Source organism: Cuculus canorus, chromosome 5 (assembly GCF_017976375.1).
Source record: "Cuculus canorus isolate bCucCan1 chromosome 5, bCucCan1.pri, whole genome shotgun sequence".
Lineage (NCBI taxonomy): Eukaryota > Metazoa > Chordata > Aves > Cuculiformes > Cuculidae > Cuculus > Cuculus canorus.
The window spans coordinates 52529519-52549603 of NC_071405.1; the positions used below are offsets into that span (position 1 = coordinate 52529519).

General features: G+C 34.3%; 1 protein-coding gene across 3 annotated transcripts in view; it reads left to right on the forward strand.

Annotated features, from left to right (window-relative positions):
• Nucleotides 1–20085, forward strand: part of FUT8 (fucosyltransferase 8) — a 111197-nt gene that overhangs the window by 76227 nt on the left and 14885 nt on the right. For all 3 annotated transcript variants that reach the window (XM_054068316.1, XM_054068315.1, XM_054068317.1), the window contains one exon: nt 2787–3024. In XM_054068316.1, the coding sequence (XP_053924291.1) occupies nt 2787–3024 (238 nt within the window). The remainder of the gene's footprint in view (nt 1–2786; nt 3025–20085) is intronic.

Here is a 20085-nt window from a genome sequence, read left to right on the forward strand (position 1 = left end):
AGAAAAATAAAATGTATGAACTCTGGCATGCCTAGATAATCTAAACCTGCATATTGAAGTAGGTTTTGTGTGCTTCATCAGTTGGGTTGGTTTGATTGGGTTTTTGTGTGTGTGTGTGGTTTGTTTTTAATGCAGTTGTATGGCTGTTACATTACAGGGCTTGACAATCCTGGAGCCCTCTCTTGATTGTGTAGACAACTCAGTCAGATATAGGAGTTTGTGATGAGCAGTGTAGTTAGGGATGAGAATAGAGGGCATTGCTGATTAAAACCAGAGATTTATAATTTTTTTTTTTTTGGTAACTTTGTGCCAGGAGGAAAAGTCTTCTGACAGTCTTCACAGGATTTAAAATTGACTGTTGCTATCCTTAATCAGTTCAGTACCTTTACTGGCCACTTTGGTTGGCACTTTTGGCTTATGAACACTCAAGCTATTCTGATGCATGCAACATGATTTTAATCTTTTGTTACAGGAAATCCCAGCTGAAACTGCAATATGTTCAAGTACCTTTACTTTCTTTTTCTTTTTCTTTTTTTTTTTTTTTTAAGTTCTCAGCAAATAATTTAAGGTCAAATGCTGCCTTGTCTTGAAATTAGAGTATAGCAGGTCGAAAAAAAAAAACCACAGCCATAAAGAAATTAACTTCACTAGCTTTCTGTTTAAATCACAAACTAATATTACATATCTGTAGATTTAGGGAAGAGATGTTTTCATGGAATTCTTTCTTTGTGGACTTGCACATAATATGAGAAAAACCCTCTCTCCTAAAATACTGTGGGAAGTAGATTATTATAGTCTCAAAGATACCTGTTAGATGTAGTCTCAAGTTATCCACTAGATTTTTGATGGCAACAGTGATTGTCTCAGGAACAAAAATTTGGAATGGAAATATTATTTAATTTATTGTTTTTCATGGCTAGTTAGGCTATAATCAGATGTTTTTTCCTTAATATGAAAAACAAATCAAATGCTGAAGTAACACGTTTTGTAAAATTTTGGGGTTTTTTCTTTTTGGGTTTTTTCTTTTTTTTTTTTTTTCCCCCCCCAAATCTGGGCTGTTCTGCCCTCCTTTACACAACTGAATGCTTAAGCTAAATTTTTTATTAAGCATTTTAGGACTCAGAATATCCAGATTATCTTTAGGATAACTTGATGTAGAGATCTTAGTTCTCCAGACGGTGATTGCTTGTTTTAGGGGAAAACCTGATTTGTTGCAAGTTTACAGATTATTGGTTATTTTCAAATTGTTTTGATGCGAGAGGAGTAGAATTTATATTGACACTCCAATATCAGTACTCTTGCAGCTAATGGAAAACTAATTTTTCATCCTAGAGATTTTATACAAACCTGTTTGGAATGTCTAGAGACATGCAAGTATGAATGTGTGAAGAAAAGTAATATTTTTATAGAAAGAAAAACTTTTGTAGGTTATGTTGTTGTGTTGTCCACATGCTTAAAAATATTTATTAGTTTCTACTTTTAAACAGATCATTAGCATCATATAGAGATTTGCCACCTGTTTTGTTGTTTCTTGCGTTGTGGAAGTGTAGGAAGCTGCCTGGCAGAGGAGGACGTGGAGGTGTTGGTTGACAGCCAACTGGACGTGAGCCAGCAGTGTGCCCAGGTGGCCAAGAAGGCCAATGGCATCTTGGCTTGTATCAGAAACAGTGTGGCCAGCAGGTCCAGGGAAGTGGTTGTTGCCTATTTACTCAGCACTGGTGAAGCTGTACCTCAAATACAGTGTTCAGTTTTGGCACCCCCAGTAAAAGAAGGACATTGAAGCACTAGAGAGAAGGGCAGTGAAGCTGGTGAAAGAGACTGGAGAACAAGCCTTATGAGAGGTGGCTGAAGGAACTGGGGCTGTTTAGTCTGGAGAAAAAGAGGCTGATGGGAGACCATATCACAGTCTACAACTACCTGAAAGGAAGTTGTAGTGAGGTGGGTGTTGATCTCTTGTCCCAAATGACAGGCAGTGGGATGGGAGGAAATGGCTTCAAGTTGTGCCAGGGAAGGTTCCGATTAGGCATGAGGGAAAATTTCTTCACCAGAAGGGTTCTTAGGCACTGGCAGAGGCTGCTGGGGAAGGTGGCCGAGTCGCCATCCTTGGAGGTATTTAAAAGATGGGTAGATGAAGTGCTCAGTGATATGGTTTAGTAGTGGACAGGTACAGTTGCACTTTATGATCTCAAAGGTCTTTTCCAACCAAGCGATTCTATGATTTTTTTGAGAGATTTTTTTTTCAGATTAAAATACTGTCTTTTATCAGTGTGCTCTGTTATGTATTTTGTATTCTTTATTTGGTATGTGGCTAAATAGTCTGGAAGCAGTCCATTAATAAGCATTTCTTTTATTTTGTATCCTGCAGACAGGTAGAAATTTTCTTGCCTTGGATGACATGCATGTTTATTGCAAGAGAACTAACAAACTTGGAAAAATGCCAAAGAAAGAAAGCATTCAAACATTGAGAATCATGTTGATGAAATGTGAAATCTGAGTATAAATGTTAGCTTATTCTGACAGATTTACAAATGAGAAAGTAATTTAAAATCTTGAAGGTATTCTGTTTTACATTAGGATAGTGAAGTATGTTCAATAACTGTTCATGTTCACAGTGAAGAATTCACATAAAATTTTCATGGACCTGAAGCTTACTCATCCATTTTAGTATGAGATGTATTACAGCAGGATGGCTTGTGTGATTTATGACATTTGTCAGTTTTTCAGAAAAGAAGTATGCCTTTGTGTATATCTTCTCTTCAGCTTCACTTTTTCATCCATACTTGCAGAACCCGAAGGATTGCAGCAAAGCTAAGAAACTTGTGTGTAATATCAACAAAGGCTGTGGCTATGGCTGTCAACTTCATCATGTGGTCTACTGCTTCATGATTGCTTATGGCACTCAGCGAACACTCATTTTAGAGTCTCAGAATTGGCGCTATGCCACTGGTGGCTGGGAGACTGTATTTAGGCCTGTAAGTGAGACTTGTACTGACAGATCAGGTACCACTACCGGACACTGGTCAGGTAAGACAATAACTCAAATAATTTCTCCTTGATTTTTGCCATTTCATTCATGTTGAAATATTTTGATACCTCTTTCTTTGGTGTTGTACAGAGCATAATAACTATGACTGCAATGTATACGTAAGCATATTTTAAGTCTTATTTTGACATTGTATTGAAAATAATTATCCCCAATAAGATATCTCTGTGTTGGTAGAGGGTTTTTTTCCATATTAAAATTTTGTACTTCAGATTTAAATTATAATCTTTCAGCAGTTTGCTGTTGTGTTATGTGCCACATACCAATACAATTTTTATGGGAAGAGACTATCAAATAGAGGCTGTTGTTGAACTCTAAAAGAGTGAAGCATGTTTCAAATATAAAGCAAAAGAAATACAGTGAAAATGATATCTGATAATAATTCATACACCACAAAATAATGAAATAATTGAAATAATTGTTAACATAAGCTGAACTGACTTGAAATTCAGGTTGTAAAAACAGCAGCAATGTTAAATAACTTTTTGTTTGTAGAGCAGTAAGTTGACACATTCTTATACTAGGCTGAACAGTTTTGCTAGAATTATTAGATAGGCATTCATCTTTGGAGGATCAGATAGCTTTGTCTCAAAGTAAACTATTCATTTAAGTGGAATTCTTGCAGTCAATGTCTTGAAGTTATTAACATAAGCATGGTTTTATAGTTTTTTCTATCTATTTAAAATATTTTTCAAGTATTTGTCAAAATTGCATTGGCACACAGCACACGAGTTGGCTGGCAAATGCTAACTTTTTACTCTCAATTTATGATAAATAGTAGTAAGTGCTTCTTAAAATTAAATTTCTGCACAGATTTTTTATATGAGGAGTTGTCAGCTTTGTAAAACATAGATTTTATTTACTTTTCCTCTTTTATTAGGTATGCTTGGTTTTTTTTAAGTCTGTAACTGGTATTACAGTGGGAGTTACAGTAAACACAAGGGAGATGCAGTTGATAAAAAAAGGATACAACTGAGTGTTCTTAACCACGACTGGGTATATTTAGTGGGATGTCTTCATGACAAATGGAGATTCTTGGAAAAAAACATGATTAAACAATGTTAATGTTAATTTAACAATATTTAGTATTACTGACAATTATAGTCCACGTAATTATTGGATGAATAAATAAGCTAACAAAAGGCAGAGAATGGACTAAGCTATGGACAAAAACAATTTAGAGTGGGAAACAGTAAAGGAGATGTTGTGCCGTTTTTTAGACTATAGCTGTATTATTTATCAGTACTGATGCAAATTTTGACTGTTAACGTGTAGCACATTACTCTTATCCTAGAAAGGAATTTTGGCTCAATAAGCCTCTACTATAGGACAGATTAGAAGGACTGACACTTTTTATTATTTGTATTAGTTGTGCCTACAAACTTAAGAACAGACTCAAGTTCTTTCCCGTATGTCCTGGAGGACATGTTTGGCAGCAACAGTTGTGACTTGAATTTCATTGGGACATGTAAAAAAATTGTAGGGATTTTCAGTAGATAATTGTATTGACTATATTAATCAGTAAGAGATAGTGCACTGATGAGATATTATTTTAGCATACGGTTTTCTCATTAGACCTACAGGAGCTACAGCATGACTTTTGCACACCAGTTTCATCCCAGTACTGTAGAGACAAGATACAGTTTGTCAGGAATAGTAAGCAGAGCTTACTTAACTCAGAGTTCTGGGTTGACGGAAATGTCTTCTTCCCTCCCTTGCAGCAGCTTCCCTCCCGCCTCTATCTTCATGCTTCCTCTTCTTTTGGCTCACCTGATACACGGATTTTGGACAGTGTGTAAATTTAGGTGCCATTATTTGGCCATTATATTATTTGGCCATTACTAGGGAGTAATGGCCAAATCTCCAAGTCATCCAGGGACTGTACTCCATACCCTAGAGTCGCAAGAAACATTCCCCCTCCTTCCTTTCTGACAGATACATGATTAAGCTATGTTTCCAGAGAACTCTTAGCTAGTCACTGGGCTTGGAAATCAATTAACATCAGTGCTCAGAGGAAAAGAAAAATGTATATGTTGATTCCTTCACTTCATCTGTCTTTGAAATGGTGGATCATGTGGCCAGTCCCATAGCTACTTCATCAGGGGAAAATTGTTCTGATAAGTGTCTCAAATTTCAGTTGTCATTCCATAGTGACTGTGGCTCTCATAGTTTCCTGAAGTGTTTAAGTCCTCAATCCTATTATAATCAGAAGTGATACCACCGAAGTATTTCTAGTTACATGTAGTGGCCGTGTCTGTAGTTTCATCAATTGTACCACTCGGAATGATTGCTTTATAGTTATTTTACTTCCTTCTTGGGAGTTCCCTTGTATGCTAGAGTTCATTGGGTTTTTTTGAGAGTGGTATGTTGTTTTATTTGTGTTCTTCTTTTCCCAGAAAATTGGTAACATTTCTTATTCATGTTGGATACAATAGTACTTGCAGATCTTTGTTATCTGGCTGATAAGCAGTTTTGTGTTGTGGAAGATACGTAGAGGAAAGAGAATTGCCTGTGCAGTGGACAAGTCAGCCCAGGGCCCCTCTGAGTCCAGTCATAACAAGAAATAAACTTTGCAGAAATTTTTGATCCAACACGTTGTGTGTATGTGTCAACCAGATCCCATAGCTTCTACTGTTGTCTCTGTGGAAAAGGTTTCATAAATATTTTTTGTACTTCAAGATATTCCTTCAATTTACTGTTTGTAGCTTCTTAGAAGGTTCGGATAAGATAACCTTGAATTCAGAAGAAGGCAGGACAGAGACAAATGTTATAGAGAGCTGTACCTTAGGATAAAATGCAGAAGCAGTACTTGAATTTCCAAAGCAAGCACACATATCTAGTTCAGTAAGCTAGTCTTTTGTTTTCTGTAGATGATAAAGAACATTTCCAAATTCTTATTTTAGATACCACACCAAGAACAATGCTGGATAAAAGCAAAACCTTTTCATCATGAATGTAGCCAAACAAGTTCCCTAGAGAGTGTGTGCAGTCTCCATCTTTGGAGACTTTCAAGACCTGTCTGGCTGAAGCCCTGTTCTGATCTCGTGGCTGAGCATAATTTGAGCCTACTGCTGACCTATAAACTGTGTGATCTGGACAAACTTAGTAAATGAGTTCTACTCTGGTAAAAGTTGATTATGACTAATAATAACTTTGTCTTTTATCTTAATGAACTGGCACTGTCCGTTACCAGCTGCCTTAGAAGAGAGTGAAAGCACAAGAGCGGCAGGCAAGTGAGGGGTAAGCTCTGTCAAAGAGAAATTCCTGCCAAGTGTCAAATCCTCCTATTTTGGTTACACGTATGAATCCTCATACATGCAGGTGAATCTTTCATCTTTCTCCATGGAGTTGATAGTCAGAACATAACGAAATCTTTAGTCTTCTTAGTAGGACACCACATATACAGCACAAATGGAATCTTAAAGATTCCTAAACTATTAAAGTCTTGGAGATCTCAAATTGACTTTTTCAGATTTACAAAAGCCAATTTACAGATTGGTGTGTAAACATACTTCTGTGTGTTATGTATTGAACCATCATTTGCACATTGAATTTATGTCTGTTCTTCAAAGCTTTAAGATGCAACAAAACATTTCTTTGAAAATTCTAGCAGTTTCTGTGAATGAGAATTTTTTCCAGAAATTAATTCTTAGAAATGATTGAATGCTTTCTAAAAATAAGGAGACATGTAAAACTGCCATTGAAAACTTCAGATGAAGTTTTATTCATGTTGGCAAAGTTGGCAACTGAAACCTCCATCTTGGCATAGTTCTGGGAAGACAGATCTATGTGACCCCAGAGTTTAGTTGCAGGCAATTTTGTGAGCCTTGCATTTAGCATAATAAGGCTAAAATAAGGCAAACCAGTGTTCTGGAGCACTTATGCACACGTGGCTTAAAAAGACTGCGTATTTTCATGAAAATCTGTTAAAATAGACCATGATTTCCTGCACTATGGGCTCTTGCTGATGAAAGTATAACTAAGGTTTCCCTTTAGCTGCCTACATTTTTTTAATATTAGATTCTAGATTAGCATGAATAGTTTGAAGGCAGAACACATGAAATATCTTGATGTGATCAAAATTTTTTTAGATTAGTGAGTGCCACTAGTTTGAGTTTTGATGTTCTAGAGATGAAAGATATTCAGCTATGAAAGGCAATCTGTCTATGGTTAGCCTACTGGTTAGCCATGGACTGTAAACTGTGTTAAATTCTAATCTTATGCAATGGGATAATCACTGAGGAAGAATCATATTGACAGTTTTATGTGGCTTCAGTAGCCATCTTCACTGGATACTTAATTGTTGGTAAATTTGTCTTGCTGAAGATTTCTATAGATTTTTATATGTCTTTCTAAATTTATATAGATTTGGGTTTCTTTTCTTTCTTTCTTTTTTTTTTTTTTAGTTCTCTGTACATTTACATGGGCAAATAAGTTAGAAATTCCTAACTGTAATTATTTGTCTGCAAAACTGTTGGGTTTTTTTCCTCTACAGCTTCTGAAATCAGCATGGGGTTTTCTAGATTTTCAAAATAAAAGAATAAAAATGCATTGACATTTATAAATTCCCATTTCTCACAAACAAAATGTTGCTCGTATGTAGTGTACCTACTAGGCCGTATATGCAAAACTTTGTAATTATATATAAAAAATATTCATGCACGTGAATAGTTATAATAAGGTATCAGTGTAAATTACAGAAATAGGCCAAAAAGTCACAAAATTATATAATCTTAAAGAATTATTTTCATGTAATTTGCAATCATGTGTAGATAATAACTTAGTAACTTGTGCCCTTCCTTTTAATTAACCTCTGCTCAACACTTTTATTTTAGTTTCATTATCAGCACAAAGTTTTCAGGTTTCTGAAATCTATCCAACAAAACAATGTAGATAGTAATCTCTTCTGCAAAGAATTAAGAGTCTTATATGAGCTGACAACATATATATTTTTAAAATATTCTTATTGGTCTAGTCCTCTCCTAATTAGGCATAAAAGCTAAGTTTGTCTGTTTCAGAAGAAATCAGCTTGTTTTTGGAATTTGGGAAGTGGGGTGAATTATAATGATTAAGCTGATATTAGTCTGATAGCTAAAGATTAAGGCATTTTCTCATCTGGGCAGAGAATTAGGGATCATCTCAGTCCTTGTAATCTCTGGCAGAAATTGTTCTTTGTGCTTGAGATGGCATTCCTATAAGTCAAGTTCAGTTTTTTCTAGCTTAGATATGTTAAAAGACTGAGAGTTCTGTTGCAGTTTTAGCAAATACAGCAGTTATTTTACACTGTGGCATATTTTTTCCTTTTCCTCTGTTTCACTCACTTTTATAATGTCATTCATGTGAGAAAAAAAAATCTTAATAAGATAAAAGTGTATGCATGTTCTTTTTAATTTTAAAATTTAAAATTACTCTTGCCTGAAATTGTAGCTTACTTGTAGTTAACTTTTTCTTGCTATCTATGGCCAAACTATTTGTAAATAATTTTGGTGGGAATTGTTAGAAGAAACATGTATGACTTCCTAATAATAAGAGCTAGTATATAGAGAACTTGCAAAGACATATTTATAATTATTTTTAATTAATTTTCTTTAAAATAGTTATTTATATAGAGTATGATTTTTTTTTATAGCCACATCATAGTGTTTTATCATCATTGCAACATGCTAAAACAGGGTAGGCCTCTTCTTACCATTTCTTACTTGCTGTTTTATGATGTTATGGTGGCGTTCCCCAATAATGCATTGAAGGAGGGCTATAGAATAACCAAAGAAAAGAATGGAACTGTACAGTAAATGGGAAGAGAAATCAGATGGAGAGAAAGGGCAGATTAATATATGGTTAGAAGTAATTTTGCATTACATGGTGTGGAAAGAAGGGATGTGGAGATGAAGAAGTCATGTACGTGTTTTACGTGCTCCTTCCCATAAGGACTGCAAAGGTGTCAGATGAAAGATAACTTGAAAAAGGAACCCTGAAACAAAGTTTCCTGGGGTTACCTTTGAATATTGACTTTTCTGCATTTAGCAATGATTTGACAAATGAATGCTTTTAAGGCAGGGATACCCAGAGTGGAAAAAATGGCAGAACTCTTTATTTGGTGGTAGTGCAAGCTTTTAAGTTTTCATTGAACTATAATCTTAAAATATGAATTAACTGATATGTTTGTATGCATAATTCAAGAAAGAGGATACTGTGAGTACACAAAATTAATTTTTAATTTATTAAAGCCAATCAGGCAACAGTAATCAAAAGGACTGAATGAAAATTGCAAAATCAAACCATAAGAAGTTCTGAAGAATTAATTGCAATAAAAGTTTAATTCCATGAGCTAGATCTTTCTTGACAGTGGTTTTTCTTTTATGTAAATCAGATTATTACTTAGTATTAGCCTAAAAAAAGCCTTTAACTTGCATATAATTGTTTTAATTATGTTTTGCTCTCATATTTCACTCTTCAGTATAAAATCTTGCAGAAAAGAATTCATCCATTTCTACTTCTAATTGTCAATATCTTTTTTTATTCACTAGCTTTTGTTATTTTTTAATTAAAGCAAATTTATGTTACTGTGAAGCATACTGGAGAATGGTGTGAAAGTAGTCTGTCTTGTATTTTCCCTTTCTTTCATTTGCGTTAATCTTGAAATCAAGCTGTTTATAACTTTGTAGATTTTTGGATGTGGTGCTGCATTGTAAAATGCTCTATATGAAGACATTTGTGTATGTGAGCATGTAACTCTTAAAAGGACCTTGGAATTCTAATGAGATAGGTCTGAGTTTTTGGAGCAATACAATAGCCTAAGAGAGATAAGTGTAGTCCTTTATATGTCCAAGAGGAGGGTTATTGAAGAGTAGTAGCAAGAAGTTATTTTTGTGCTGCAGAGCAATGGCCAGGCTGCAGCACACCAACTAGTTTTGTTTTCTGGCCTTCAGAATGGATATTGATAAATACGAAAATATCATTAGAAAGAACTACACTGATTCAAGGCCAGAAAAATCTGTCTTACAGAGAGAGATTAAAGAACATAACTAAATTTAAAAACTATCCAAGTTCAAAAAAGCTGGTCCTGCTGCATTTTATAGGCATTTCTATATGGGAAAAATTTCTGCTTTTAGAAAAGAGCATGTGGCTGGATAGTTGAGGTTGGGAATAAGGTCTGTTTTTTGCAGAATGATTGCCTGACTAACATAATAAATTACTCTTGGGATATGGTAGATTCTCTGTCAGTAAGTCTTCATTTAGTTAAGATTATATGTGTTCTTGAAAACCATGGATTATCTCTCTTCCAGTCTTTTAATATTTTACATATGTGGCATAGAATGTGACTGTGGTTTCTGTGACCAAGTCGAAGCTGTGGTCTGGTATACGTAAACAGGCTACGATGACAAGGGCTGAATAAAGCCATCAGCAACTAAGTAGCTATGCCTTGGATAAGCACAATTAAATTCATTTATTTTAAAGTCTTTCACCTGCTTTTGCTCAAGAGAGTGAAACAGTAGAAAAACAAAAAGGAAAATAAGATTATATTTTTTTTTAAAACATCTGTTTTACTATTTTAAGTAAAATATTATTTATATATAATATATAATAATAATAAATTATTATTATTTAAGTAAAAAATACTATTTTTTTACTATTTAACACAAGGTATAGCTAAAGAGTTAGATGTCGTCTTTGAGCACATGCTTATCCTTTTTCACTTTCAAGTATCAAATCAGTGCAGAATTTCATGAAAAAAACTGTTAGTGGAATAAAAGAATCAAAGTCTTAGGTATGAATGGATGTCAAATTCATTAACCAACTAATCTTACAGAAAAGGAAAACTCTTTAGAAATATAGAAAGATGGAATGGAGAGGGAGCGAGATTGATTTGTGTTATTGAGCCTCCTTTACCATACATAATGTGTCACTTGCAAATCTCCTATCAAGAGTTAGAGGCAGTTATAAATGCTGAGAAAAGATATTTTCTAATGGTTAAAAGTTGATTTTGAATTTAAGGTGTTTGGGACATTTTGAAGTCTGTAAGTAAAAAATATTCTTGATACATAATATTCAGAAATAAAAATTAAACTGATAGAAGTGAATTTAAAATCATGGAGAGGGTAATGAGGCAAAGATTTTTGTATATTCCCAAAGCAAGGTGTGGGACCTTGCACTTAGCCTTGTTGAACCTCATGAGATTCACACAGGCCTACTTCTCCAGCTTGTCCAGGTCCCTCTGGATGACACCTAAGAGGAAATAAAGAAGAGAAGAGAAGGGTTCTAGTTTTCAGGAAGGGTTCTAGCAATTCACAGGCTCTATCTTGGACAAATTGGCAGAAATAATAATGAAGAATCAGTTTAAGGAATACACAGAAAAATGTTACAGTGGAGAACAGTAGCAGAGAGTTTTGTAGTAGGAAATGTCTCATAAATTTAGTAGATTTATTTGAAAGAGGTAAAAAGTATGTAGGCATGGAAGACTGAGTTAATTTAATATCTTGTACTAAAAGAAAGCATTTCAGAAGGCTTCCCCTGATGCAAACTACCATGAGGCAGAAGCTCCTGATGTATAGAAAATTAGGTTAAAAATTGAGGGGTAAAGTGTAGAAATTAGTGATTAGTATTTATTAGAGAAGTAAGTCACCACAGAAAATGATGCAAACTTGACACTTTAACATTTTCATCTGTCAAAGAGACAGAATGTGGTATGGCAATAGTTCTAATGATAGGTATTTTTGTTAGAGAAAGTGAAAATTCTTTGTGAAGAACTGTAGAAGGCTCTTGCAGTTGTAAGTGACTGCAAAATAAAATAGCAGTTAAAAGTCTTTGTTGATAAAGACCAAGTAATGGGAAAGAACAACTTGGAACTGTACGTGCAGTGGTGAGATCTGTCTATATATTGCTATTTAGAAGGTGGGGAAGCACATCCAGAGGTCAGCGTATCGCAGTCAAATGTTTGCCTAAAAACTTGGGCTTAAACTTAGTGCATGATTTGCTTTTCACTATTTCAGCTTCAATATTAGGGAGTGCCTATTTAAATAGTAATGCTAAAGGACCTGTGTGGCTCAATTTGTGTACGGTGACAATAAGGTTTTTCATTTTCAGATCACAAATTCATATCTGTGGTTAAAAACCAGTCTGACTGGGTGTTTGGTTGCATATCTGAAATAAGTATATGGGCTTCTGGAGCCACTGCTGCTGTTGACCTCTATTTTGGCAGCCTTCCAGAAACAGAAAGAATTAGAATTCTGGGACATGGAGTAATTTCTTGTAACTAGCTTTATTTCTTTCAGTTTTAAATAGAAGGATGTTTGCCTTTGGTCTTCCAGTGGGTTTGGGGGTTTGTGCGTGTTTATTTTTGGCATGTTTGATTTTTTTTGGGGGGGAGCAATATTTGTAACATCACCTTACAACTTGTGACGCAGAGTTCAATCGTGCAATCCCAAATCTGCCATACTACCCTAAATTCATTTGTATTTTAACAAGTTCTTCATAAAGTACATCTGTGTCTTGTTTCACACTATGATCAATCAAGCCTACAATATTGAATGTTGATTCCAATTAAGCCATTTTTATAGGCTAAGTGTACTGTTAGCTCTCTTTTAACTGTATGAGGAGTTACATTAAAGCTGTTCTTTTTTAAGGAATTGTTTTCCATTTCATCAGCATTTTTTTGCAGGATGAGAAGCAAATAGGGAATACACTGCTTTTAAACAAAGCCATTGTAAGGTAAATTTTCCAGTGGCAGAAGCAAGAATGTATGCATTTATTTAATGCTTGATGTATATAATTATGCCATCTATCATATAACATTCAAGGAGTGAAAATGAGGAGATTTTATACAATGAGTTCTCCTTATGTCATTGTTAATTTAGATCAACATTTGATGTCTGTATAAAATGCAGTTGTGCATAATAGTTTCATGCATGGGCAGGACCATAAGGAAACTAGCAAACATATTATTCAATGAGAGTTATTTAAATATGTTGAAATAAATGAAGATAACATGGAACAAGGAATTTTTATTAATGAATACGTGTGTCCACTGAAATAATGATTTTCAAAATTTCATATGAATTTTTACCTTTTGAAGCATGACTTTCCTATTTTCCTAAAAGATTGATGTTGCTCCAATATACTAGCAAAACTAATACTAGTCATTTAGTGATTAATTGCAAACTATTCTCACAAGCATTAAATTATGGATAATAAATCATAGATTGGTAAACAAATGCCAAGTTTCCATTACAAACTGTAAATCCTTCTTGCTTTACTGTCACTCTTCTAAGAACTGTTCCATAAACAAAAAGCCAAAAATTGGCCTAATATTAGAGTTTATTGGATTTAAGGTAACCATTCTGTACTTGAAAAGTTGTGCTGTAGTGTGTACGTGAGAGAATTATACAAGCGTGTTTTGTGTTCAAATGAAAAACATCAGTGTTTTTTTTTTTTAATTCCGATAGCATTAGGTAAATCAAGAGTAAAATTACTTCAGAAATGTGTTAGGTCTCAACAATCTTTACAAAGTTTCAAGTGTTAATCTGAGTGGTTTGTTTGGCTGCATAAATTTAAATTCAAACTGATGCGTTCTCAGATCTGGGGGAAATTATCACCTGCATACAAGTTTCAAATTACTTCCTAATGCATTACACTAGCATTACAATGTCAGCAATGTTATGGTGAAATAATATTACTTACTTTTAAATAAGCTTTAAACAAGAATAATCTGAACTGGCAGCTATGGGGTCGAGTTTGAGTCATGAAAACATTTCATCCAAACCCTTGCTACGTCTTGAAAATGATGACTACCATTTCCAGGTGGAAGGAATCCTATAGCACCTCCAGCACTATGGATTATCACTCTAATACTTGAGAATACATCATTTAATATGGAGTCATCCTTTCTATTAATGCAGATGCTATTAATTCTCTATTAGGAGGCTGTAGTTCAAGGCTGGAAGTTTCGTTCATTTCAGTATAACGTCACCAAATCCTAAAGGGTTGTTGCCTTTTTTCATTTCAGTAATGACTTAAAATTAACTTTAAAATGTCAGCTAAATAGTCAAGTTCTGTTTCTTGTGTGAATTCAGAATGTCATCCTGAAAAGATGCTTTGTTGCTATGTATTTTATTAGACAATAAGAATCAACTGAGTAGGCAAATGGCACTTAATACAGCTTTTCCACCATGTGAAGTAACTGAAAGCTATACCAAGACTTTTAAGGCAGGAGTAATTTATTGTGTTTCATATTTCTCTTTCTCAATCTTTAGGCCATCAGCCCACTGATTTCTTCCTAGTGTTGTGAACAGATAAGAAATTTGGAAACCTGCATTTTATTACATTGATCTTAAACCTGCATTGGAAGACATACATTTTTTGTTAATGTTTCAATATGAAACAGTTAATATTTAATATTCCAAGAAAAAAAACATTTACTATAATCTCATATTTTTGGCATTACATGTCCATGCCTGCCATCTGATACATTATGTAGAGAAATCATTAGACCCTATTTTCTTTTATCTCCCATTACATAAGTCCTGGAACAAACCTCAAAACCACAAGTATTTTGTTTGCAAGTGTCCTTAACACCTGTAAGAAACAGTAGTGACTTTATATTGTTAATAGTGTGCAAATTAATAATACTTTATTACTGTAATATTTATGGAGAAAAATTTTATATTTATATACGAGTTATCTTTCTTTTTAATTGACACTTACATTACATTTTCCCCTTATTTTCTTCGGAAAAAAACAAAATTCTGTCTTCAGATGGGCATGCATTCTGTGACTGAAGACCAGAAAAACTGACTTTTCCGTTGCTGCAGGGTTACACTTCTTTTTTTTCCCCTTTTATGTTAGTAGACCATATGACGTTGACTGCGTCCCTGTTTCTCTCAGTTTCTTTCAGATGCACTGTTAAGGTCAAGTTTGCCTCACTGCTATAAATTTCCAACAGCATAGCAGTTTTATTCTCTGCTGTTTTGTTTATGGTTAACTAAAATATCTTTTTCTCTACGTGCAGCTTGAGGGTTGTATTCCATCTGGACTTGCATATGAAAGTATTTTTATAAATTCATTGCAAGAGTAGTCTACAAAGTGTTCAAATTAAGACAAGACAGGATTGAGAGTTCAAGTTATGAACCAGTAGCTTAAAGAGACAGTAAATGTCTTGTCTTAACTGGGAGCCCTTCTCCACTAGATGCCTGATCAGCCAACTCGGAATACTGAGTTCCATTCTCATGACCTGTTGAAAACTTTTAGGTGTCCTAAAATATTGCTTTGAGTTTGTCTTGGGTTTTGGATGCTTGTACATGATGAAGACGTATATCCAATGAGCTTGTGCATGCCAGAGGTCAATCGCTGCAGCTGTTGAAGGCTTATTATAGAAGTAAGGTGTTTGTCTTCTATTCTGGAAAATACAACCTGATAGTCAAAGCAAGTAGTTAGAAGTCTTTTCAGGTATATAGTAATTAACATTAGACTGAAACGGAGAATGAGCTTCAGTGGAATTGTTTCAAATGAAATCCAACACAAGTTTCTCTTCACTATTGCTATAAAGATCTTTTCTGTATGTTTTCCAAAGTTATTTCAGCTATCCTGATGTAAGATCTTAGTTTTAAATCAACTCTGACTACCGTTTGCATGGATGACTAAACTTGGATAACGTGACAAAACCTCTTTGTATCTATAAAAAGTGTATTTACCTTTGCAAATACATTTTATGATATTTACTGGTAGCCAGGAGGCTGGAGCAATTCTTAGACAGGTACCCCTTTCATATAGGTTGTTTAGATGAAATGAGGCATTGTTCTAAAGCAGTTTGAATATATAAAGATAAAAGGAAAAATTAATTACTACTAAGCATCTTGATTTCTGCTTAGTTTGACAGTCTGCTGAAAATGCCTTCACTGGCTGTTATATGAAGACATTTTGTGCAAACACACTTCGTCTGTAAACTTTCCAGCTGACTTGCTGGATACCTAAACAATTGAGGAAGGAAAACATCTTTACTTTTTAATGTTCTCTTGAAGTGACTTTGCAATTGCCATAAAAAGCTTCTAATAAGTGATAAGTTCCTAATGTAATGAAACAGAAATATAGTTCTTTATAATGCAGCTGATCTGAGCTTCCTAGAAAGGGAACGGAGGCTGTAAAGGCATCAATAGATGCTACTGCTTTAGTTTTCTTAGACACATAGCTATTTCAAACACAGAAATCTGTACACTCAATTCATGCTTTCGTTAGATCCAAGAGGGAGAACATTCATGGAATTTCATTACTTATTTGGACAGTAAGTTTATCTTTACATTGTGGTTTTGAATATGGGTAGGGTTTTCAAAGAACCAAAATGATGTGGGAAAATAAATACTATTAAAAGCCAGTGGAAGAACTTGTGTTACAAAGATATGTTGATAGTTCAGGAGTTCTGGAAGTTAAGGGTTTTGCTGGAGCAGAAATAAAGACTCCCAACAAAGTTTTATTTTGGGGGGGAAGGAGCTGAGAAAATAGTATCTTTGACAAATAATTATTTTAGCCTAGTTTCTGGTGTGTCATCCTAACGTAGTACAAGTTCTGAATACTGTATGAATTTTGGCCAGATTTGACTGAAAGAAAACGGTCTTGTTAAGATCTTTTAAAAATCCTCAAGATAGGTAGACTGGGTATGTGTATACAGCTGCTGAAGTCATTATTCAGGCCTACCAGCAAGTTAGAAGCAGTGACTGATCATAGATGTCAATTTCCAGCAGGCAAACAGGATGGAGAGTGGTAAGAGATATAGGAGTATGTGAGTGGTTGCAAGAATTGTGCAAGAGAGAAAAGGAAATGTTGGCATGTTTGAAAATACTTTGGTTTATTATCTTCTGAAGCTACCAAGAAGCAGCTTCTTTGCCGAGACGAATGGGACAAGGCTACCCATATAGCGTATAAAACCTGAGGGGGAAAAAAAAAAAAAGACTGCTTTCAGTTTCTTTAAAACTGAATTGCACTGAACATATTCAATACATACCTTCCTGAAGAGGTTTGATTAGATAAAGGATGATTAAAAAAAACTAAGAAGTGGAACAGTAGAGAGAAAGTAATCCGAAACAAAGTTCAAAAACTTTGTATTAAAAGTATACAAAGCAAAATCTTAGAGAAGAAGTACTTAGATATACAAAATATATTTTGCATTGACTACTTTAAAAGAAGATTTTCTGTCTCATATTAATTCTGTTTTATAATTCAACTGTGACGTAAAGACCTTTACTAGGTGACTCTAACAATGTTTCGAAATGCCCAAAAGATAATTGTAGAAGATCTAGTCTGCAAGACTGAACACACCATAACTTTGCAGAGTTTCCATTTTTTATTTTGTCTGCTTTGCAAAGAAAACCATCAAAATATTGTTGAAGCTGATGAAGAATGAACCTGCAGTCTTTCAGTAGATAATAGTAGCCAACAAGACAATGAGGAGCCTTGTGAGAATTTAGTACATTCCCTCTCTCCATATCCTGTGTTAATCTAACAGCATTCGTAGCACTCTGGCATATCTAGTGTGATTGAATTTAGAATTGATCACTCAGTTGGGGTGAATTTTCAAATTGGTAGTAAGGCTTTCATGTTTTAGAGCTTAGTTAAATAGAACTGTGATTAGTCTATGCAAGTTGATATCAGCATAAATAAGTCTATGTTATGGAAACAGAAAAGCAATTAAGCTATTCCATTTTTCCATGAGGTTATTCAGCTTTGTTTCTAGAAACACAAACTGACATTAAATTGAAGTTCTCATTAACAGAACAGGAATGTCCTTAGCACAGTGTTCCTTGGCATACTTTTAAGGGCAACTTCTTGAAAGAATAGGAGAATGAATAAAACGTTCAAACAGTTTTTCAGTTAACTTTAACTAAAAGTATTAATTGTTAATTGAAACAAGGCTGACATTTTGTACTGCAAAGTGATGAACACAGTGAAAATGCCCATCCTAATGCAGTTGCAAGGCAGTGTTCATGTGGCTGGAAGTAAGGTAACATAAAATCACAGAATTCCAAAGGTTATTTTGAGCCAAAACATTTTTTCAGGCTTCAAAGAAGTTGAGGTTAAATGTATGAATAGCAAAAGTTTCTAAATTAGCTTTAACAAAAATTAAATTTGAAAAGGAGGCAGGCAGTAAGACTATGCCAAATCATGAAAAATTATGTAAGTCCTGTGTGCTATAAAGTATTTGCTTAAGGCACATTGGGATATTGCAGGGAAGCAAAGTTATGCTTTTTATTACACACAGAGCTCATTTCAATATTTAAAAAGTAATTAGTGGGACTCCTGGAAATTGGAGCTGTATCAGTGATCTATTAGCAATGAACATTTCCAAAAAATGGTGATTAAGAAGTTGGTGATGCAACTGACATGGGCCATCTAAATAAAAATCAGTTTCTTTACTGTCTGTGATTTTTCCTCCAGAGTATATTGTTATGATAAAGAGTGTTATCAATATTTCAGTAGTTTCTGACTAGTACAAAAGCACTCAGTTTTTGATTACTTAGTGAAGGAAGAGTAGATTAAGTTGCTGAACTTGGGAGGACAATTATTTAGGTTAATCCAAACTAAGAAATAGTACCTGGTATTGTGGAAGTATTGTATATATGGAGGTTAAACAAGCTGTAAATAGAATTTTGGAGGCAAATTTTGGCAACTCTAAAAGCAAAATAAATCACATTGGAAGAAGTAGGTTGAAGTATTGCTGAAATGTAAATGGCCTGTATGTATGGCCTGAAATGGCCTGAAATGTAAATGGCCTGTAAACTCTTGAGGTATCTTCCAACCTAAGTGATTCTGTGATTCTGTGATCAAATGTCAAAGCTGGAGCTGCACTGAGCAGGGAGTTGGGACCTGATTGACATGATGATAATGTGATTTGAACTGTCAACATGAGAAAAATATAAAAGTGTTGGTATGGATTATTACCTTTTATGGCTTTTTAATTATTTAGCAAAATACAGTTGGGAAGTAGAAGAACTGAAGTATTTTAATATTTAGAGAATACATAGCTCAAAACTGAAGAAATGTGTGAGTGAAAAGATGATTCTGTATTTTCTGCCCAGCTTTGCTATCTTCAGTTGAACACCTAAAATTCATATCAATCAAGAATGTGACTCAAATGTTTTTGTAATATATAAGCTTGCCTCTCAATCTGACTGAATGTTGGTTATCTACTGTGTCATTTATTTTCATGGCAGCTTATTTCTGTGTAAGCTAAATCCAAGATTTCCATGAAAGTTTTTTTAAACTATGCCTATTGAAAACAGGACACGATCATTGCCTATTAGAAATCTTTCAACAAACTGTTGCAGAAAGTTGTTTACTCATTCAGGTTACTAAACAGTTACTCTTCACTGTTTTCGTTCAGGACAAAAGCAAACAGTTGCTCTGTGTTTTCCTTTTTCTGCACCTACTGTTTCATACTTTCTAAAGTGAGTGAAGACCAATAGAAAGTTATTCTTCCCTTTTCAGGATGATAATAAAAGTAATGAAATCTGGAAGATAGTAAAAAAGTTTCCTAGAATTTAGTACACATCTGCATGTTGGATTAAGCAGATGTTCTAATTGTGATGTCAAGTGGCTGTGCTGTATGTTTGGAATAAGTTGATTTACACTTGATTTGCACCTTGCCCACTTCTAATCTTATGCAAAACATTAACAAAATATAACATTATTGAAAATAGTGATGACTGTATTGGTAGTTTGATTTTTTAAAAAAAAATAATTGCATGCATTGTCTCAGCACAATACTGTTTGCATCAGATTAGTCAGTGGTTTGTAACTGGGAAAAGTCCTGAAGCATGATGGACTTCAGTAACGATTTCAGAATTTCAAATTGTAATAACAACATATTCTAAATTTCACATTCTCTGTTTGTGAGTATTTCATCTTAATAGCTTTCCTTTTCTTAGCCATGCTTTCAGTAATAGTTCCTTTGTCGGGTTTCGTTGTGTTCTTTTACAAAGTAAGGAACTCTTAATCTACTCTGTGAAATAACTATATGATATTTTCAGTTTCTTCTCAAAAAGTAGCTTTCTGCATCT